At 41.2% G+C, this 6,535-nt stretch overlaps 1 protein-coding gene across 1 annotated transcript in view; it reads left to right on the forward strand.

The window, feature by feature from the left end:
* Positions 1-4,945, forward strand: part of ACSL1 (acyl-CoA synthetase long chain family member 1) — a 41,810-nt gene extending 36,865 nt beyond the window's left edge. The window contains exons 17-21 of the mRNA XM_034064623.1: positions 1,664-1,780; positions 2,137-2,280; positions 2,859-2,960; positions 3,037-3,108; positions 3,298-4,945. Coding sequence (XP_033920514.1) covers positions 1,664-1,780; positions 2,137-2,280; positions 2,859-2,960; positions 3,037-3,108; positions 3,298-3,438 — 576 coding nt within the window. The 3' untranslated portion in view covers positions 3,439-4,945. The remainder of the gene's footprint in view (positions 1-1,663; positions 1,781-2,136; positions 2,281-2,858; positions 2,961-3,036; positions 3,109-3,297) is intronic.
* Positions 4,946-6,535: the final 1,590 nt, after the last annotated feature.

Raw genomic sequence — 6,535 nt, forward strand, 5'->3', positions numbered from 1 at the left:
CTGGGAAAAGCTGTCATCTACTGCCATCCTGTGATTGTAGGAGCCATGGAAATGGAAACATTTGATCAGTCAGCCTTTGGCTTGACTGGGACACAAAGATCTCCTCTACTCATATCATTCCAGTCAAGCTCTGTTTTATAGCAGAAATTACTTGATTTGTAAAACATGACCTTGGTTTGGTCACATGTTTGCTGTTTTGACCAGGTCATCAGAACCCTCACTAACATTCAGATTGCCCTCTTACTGACAACACCTCTGTTGTATTGTCGCTCACAAGTGTGACTGTTTTATGTTGAGGTAAGCACTGAAAATAGTTGGGATGAGTTTTATTAAGGATTGGTCTATTTCTTCTATGAACTGTGTAATTTCTTCTTCTGGTCTGAGGATTTATATTAGTGTCTGAAGATTCTTTAGCCACTTCCTTGCTGTTTTATAATTTTACTAATCCCCTAGACTAATAGTTGGCCTATATGTTATCCACCCCTATTGATATTTATTATCCAGTTAATTTAAAACTGGATTTTCTGTCCCATTCTTCTAGATTTGTTCTAGAGACCTGATATTATGGCTCAGACCAGACCCTTCTCACTGTCTTCCAGCATCCACACATACCAAGCTGGTGTGATGGTTTGAATCCTGTGTTGCTTCTGAGGACTGCTCTGTAAAGCTTTTGGGGATTTTGGACTCATGATTCCCAAACAGTTGCTGCAGCAGGCATCTTAAACAAGACTGAAGCAAAACTTGTATATCTCTGTCCCTATTTCTAAGGAGGTATTCTTATAGTCCTGCAGATCCTTACGTAACAAGGGCTCTGTCCTGTGTCCTACTCTCCACTGAAAAAAGCTTACACAACCTTGTCTGTTACAGTCAGAAAATACTTAAATCTGGCATTATCTCTGGATGTTTCAGGCTGTACTCAATGTTCCTGATTGGTTGCTTTACTTATATGTTCTCTTACTTACAAATGCTCCACTAATTGTTTTAATTTAGCTTGGAAGGGCTAACTTGATTCCTTGATAACCTCTTCAGTTACAAACCTTTAATTTTGTTGGTCTCTTTCATACCTTGTAAGCATACTTCCTGATCCTTATAATGCCCATGCCTCTGGAGAAGTTGTTCTTGGTTTTCTATTTGGTATGCAAACTCAGGCAATCTTCAAGCCACAGAAATTGCAGGTTCCCATTGTAGACAAGTCTTGAGTGCTCTAAGTCCTAAAGTATTAACTGCTTTACTTTGGGACAGCAAGCATGTAATTTGTTTGATATGCAGTTTTTTATCACTAGTTTTAGCACAATACCACTGCTGCTTACCAAAGCTGAAACACGCATGCTGCCAGGCTGAGGGGTAATATTTCTGGATTCAGCAGAATTCCTTCAGATAAATAAAAATTGCTTTTGATAAATTCAGATTATTCAGATAGCAGCTAGGAATACTGCTGCTAGACTGGAAGAGGACGGATGCTTCCAATTGCTTATTATACTTTATGCCAATGGGAAATGCTAGGTCTCCAAAAGCCATGAGCAGAAATTTCTGTACTAATGCATAACCTTCACTTCCTGTTTTCAGCAGGGGTTATTTAGAACCACTGGAGAAAGCATTCATTGCAAGTACTGTTTGCTAATCTCCCTTCATAGTATGTACACTAATAAATGGTTGTTTTCAGGTGTGTGTAAAAGGGCCAAATGTGTTTCGTGGCTATTTGAAAGATCCAGAAAAAACAGCAGAAGCTCTGGACAAAGATGGCTGGCTTCATACAGGAGATATCGGGAAATGGTTACCAGTAAGTTAACTTGTATAGCTAAAATGTACTTCTGCAGCCATGAGCAGTAATTTGACTGAAAATACCTGGTATTGAACACAATGAATTAGGTGAAAGATAGATAATGTTAGGAGGAGGATAATTACTGTTCTAGATATATTTGTGTGCCTGGAGGTTAAAGTGTTAGCAGTGCCAATCCTAAGGCTTTCCCTAATTAAGGTTAGCTGATGGAGACCCTGTTTACTTTTAACATCAGTCTGACAGGGCTTCCTGGCTCTAGCACTCTCTTACTGTACTAGTGTGGCATGCTTAAGCTGTGTAAACTGGTGTTTTCACTTGAAGTGCCTCTTCTGATTGGAAGTTATTTCTGCCAACAGAATGGTACATTGAAGATCATTGACCGGAAAAAACACATATTTAAACTAGCCCAGGGAGAGTACATAGCACCAGAGAAAATAGAAACTGTGTATCTGAGATGTGAAGCACTTGCTCAGGTGTTTGTCCATGGAGAGAGCTTGCAGGTAAGTATTATTTAGGTAACTAAAAATAAATGCAAGAAGAGACTGCAGAAGAGTCATCTTTTCCTCATTCCTCCACCCCAAACTTTAGGACTGAAACTGTAAATTTTTGACATTACACAATTTGGTTCTTTTGACATATGGATCCAGCAGTTATATAACATGTGTCTGGATTTAGTTACAGACAGTAGTGAAGCTGGATTAATTTGGGTATTAAAGACTGTATGTAAGTTGCTAACAGTGTGCAGGGGAAGGAGGAAAAAACCCAACAAAACCCCGCAACACAAAAAACATGAGGGTGGGGGCGAACACCCCCATCACCACCAAAAAAACCCATCTTAATCCAAGATGTCCACATTGTTACAACTATAAACTGAACTGTGGCTCTTAATGAGAGTAATTCTCTTAAATACAAATTCTGAACTGCACTCCCATGTTCAAGTAGCCATAAGCTGCTGACTTTATAGCAGGATGAGAAATGCTGTCCAAAACCAAAACCTAATGCTGAGTAGTATGAAAGGACTAGGAACTAAGGTGTTGACTTTAAAAGAAGAAAAGCTTGACAAAAATTCTTTTTTTAGGCCTTCTTAGTAGCCATTGTAGTACCTGATCCTGAGACTTTGCGCAACTGGGCCAAGAAAAAGGGATTTGAAGGCTCATATGAAGAGCTATGCAAAAACAAGGTGAGTCATATCTAGCTACAGTTAACTGTCCTACACCAACTTCTTTAAGCTATACAATGTATTCCTGTATCCACAGGAGCTTAAAAACTATGTTTTGGAAGACATGGTGAGGATTGGGAAAGAATCTGGTTTGAAGTCATTCGAACAGGTAAGATGCTTGTGAGCATGGTTCTGTGAATCAAACACTGAATTCTTTAAGCTTGTCAACACCAATATAATCTGGCTCTCCAGAAACTGGTTTTAATTTGCATCTGGGCTTTATGATGTCTGGGTAATTCTTTAATAGCCTTGTCTATTCCAAGGAATCCAGCTTGGCCAATAACTGTTTACTTTCCAGGTCAAAGATATTGCCATGCACAATGAAATGTTTTCTATTGAAAACGGCCTGCTGACACCAACACTGAAGGCGAAGAGACCAGAACTGCGAAAATATTTCCAGTCACAGATAAATGAACTCTATGCCAATGCCAAAATGTAACTGACAATGGAATGAGGGAAGTGGCACATGTCTGATGTCTACTGTTGGCCTTCGTATCTGTAATTTGACTACAGCAAACATAGGGAAGGAAACTGTGCAATCATTAACTTGTACAAAAATAGGTACTTGCCATATGAACACTGAAGAAATGGAACACTGCCTTACTGTCAAGTTGTGTTGCATACTGTTTTTATGGTGACCTACAATTTCCAAAAAGAGCCTTAACTATAAATGGTAACTATATCTAAGTTATTTAAGACTTTCTTGGCCAAAAATGGGACTCTCCTTCACCACGGAGCTAAGATTTTCTTCTTGCCAGCATGTTTGCTGTCTGCAGTGTATTTTGCAGTTATCAGTTCCACAAAGGATTTGGCAGGTTTGAAAATGCCTCTAAGTATCTTGCATCCTCAAAAGGATTACTTAATCTGTTCAAAAAGAAAAAGACAAAACCCCCAACCACCAAAACCCCAAACCTTTACAGTTGTATAGTTGGTATCACATCTTGCATTAGTCCTAATGTTAACTGGGGAAAAACATCTGAGTGGGTTTTTCCCTCCCTTCTGTATCTGCAGCCAGTTCTGAGATCTATTTTTATAAGGTAAAAGTCAGAACTTCACACAAAGGAGATCGATGAGTGCAAGTTCCTCAGAGTAAGTCTGCATATGATGGCTCTGCACTGAAAGTGTGGATGCAGTTAATTCAGCAAGTGTGGTCTTTGCTGCATGAACACAAATTCCAGAATGGTGCCAGCCTGGTAAATGGACAGATCCTAACTCTGGCAAGAACACTATAGACTTAAAAGCAAAACCATTCAGGAGGCTGGCTATGCTAACAGTCAGGTAAACTGCACCTATACTAGCCACTCATTTCCCTGTAATGAGCGTGTATTTAAAATGCATTTTAAAAATGTGCCAGGTCCTCTGTAAGCAGAAGAGCTTCTGACATAACCTCTGTTTTCTGTGCTTTATGTATGAGCCACTGAGTATTCTTCACTGAATAGCAAAATAGATCAGGTAGAATGTTTTTGCCTGATGCTTTGCAGCGATTGGAAGTATTTATGTATGCCAACAGAACTGTATGTTGGCACAGGATAGGTACTTTTTCAGGGATAAAAACCTAATTCCCAGATAAACTACAAAATAACTAGTTTTTGTTTGAGAAATCAGCAGAAATAAGCCTTATTAAAGCAGAAGTCTTTTACTATCCTTAACAGTTGGTTTTGCATTAGCATTCATTGCTGTTTTAAAAAAAACATGGATATATGTAAAATACAAGCACAATAAGGTTTGCACTAAGATTTGTGTGTGATTGTAATGCACTACTCTGTAGCATAATTTCATACATGTGTGCAATTAAGGTACACAAATCAAAGTCAACTGTTAGAGCAGTAGTTTGTTACATTGGAATTCAAATGTTTGCTTAGTGTTGGCTATTTCTATGTTTTATAAAACCAAAACAATTTTCAAAACCAATGAAGGAAACCAAAATAAATATTTCTGCATTTCAACTTGGTCAAGCATTTGTTTATCAAGGCATGATGCTGCTGACTAACAAGCCTGGGTTCACTGGGTAACTGACAAGCTGTAGAACTCCACTGCTCCAAATATACTAAAAGGAGGAACAAACACTGGTTGTTGACACTTTACTTCTGGAAAGTAACTTTCTGCTTTGGTCTGTAGGCTTTTGGCCAGTGTCTGTAAGCAAGGGATTCTGTTGTATGCAACTTGCTCCATCAGGATTCCTAAGCACCAACAGACCTTTGTCTTCAGTATGGTTTCTGATGGTTAAGTAGTGTTCTTATTATCAAAACCAGCTTCTGAGTGAAATCTGGAGTTTTCTGAAACTCTCAGGTTGTGTTGTCATCATTCTTCCCTTTCCCCTTTCTGTTGTGTTTCTAGCTTTAATCATGAGTATGCTATGAAAGATTTCATGGGCAGATTTATCAGACCAGGGTACATGAAGCATCACCACCAAAGCAAGGTGTAGAGCACACTGTGAACACAGATGTTACTGTGAAACAATAAGAACACTTCTGTTCCAGGCTGTGGTAGACTTTCTCCTTTTGAGTCATTTATCTGTTTCTTCCATACTGAAGGAAATATAAACCCAGCTTTTGTCACTTGGCAAGACTGTGACATGTCCCCACCCCCCTCCTCAGGGACATGGCTAAGTGATACTGGGAGCTGGATCAAGTTTTATTCTTGACATATCCTACCACAGACTGTTTTCTGGAGGAGCCATTTACCACCCCACAACCCAGGCTCAGCTGCATGCAAGGTTTGTTACCTTAAGTAGATAGGCCACTAAATGCCACTGGGTGCTGTAGTCATCAAATTAGAGGCTTAAAGAGAACTTGCAACCTGTCCATCCTGTGTTTTAGCTTATTTGGTGCTGTGATGAAGAGTTGGGCATGAAAAGGGCCTTTGAAACTACTGAGACTTGTCAAATTGGTAAAGGGGCTGCAAGAATTTTAATTGCTGAGTAACTAAGTGCCCGAAGTAGGGAGTTGGGCACATTATTACAACACGTACTATCTTTTGGGTTGGAACAGTTTCTTAACTGCTGCAAGGTTTTGACCTTGTTTTCTGCGGGCAGGTATGAAGTTAGAGACAGCCAGTGCATTGGCCTGACTGTGTGATGCCACCTATGCACAGAAGGAAGCAGGGGTTGGGGGCGGCGGGGTTCAGACACGTTACAGGGTGGGTTAGGTGAATTCACGTGAACACTGCCTCCCCACGGTGCTGCTAGATGACTTAAAAATAAAACCTTGGTATCTGGAATGAGGAAACAGTAAGCTACACTACCTGTGAGGGCACGCTCTGGAGTGAGCCGTGACCAGAGCGCACACACACGCGTTACCAGCAGGACAAGCTTGCTCTGCTCCCTCCTGGCACCTCTGCCCCCGCTGCGGAGGGACCCCCGACGCCTTCACCTCCCGTCAACCCGCAGCGAGGCCCCGCGGCCGCTTTCCCCTCGCCCCGGGGCAGAACGTCCCTGCCCCAGCGGCCGCGCTGCCGGCGCTCCTGCCCCGTTCCCCTTCCGGTGCGGGCCCCGCTCATGGCACCGCCCCTTCCCTCCAGAGGCGTGCCCGGTTCGA

The sequence above is a fragment of the Melopsittacus undulatus genome, chromosome 7 (assembly GCF_012275295.1).
Source record: "Melopsittacus undulatus isolate bMelUnd1 chromosome 7, bMelUnd1.mat.Z, whole genome shotgun sequence".
NCBI classification, from domain to species: Eukaryota; Metazoa; Chordata; class Aves; order Psittaciformes; family Psittaculidae; genus Melopsittacus; species Melopsittacus undulatus.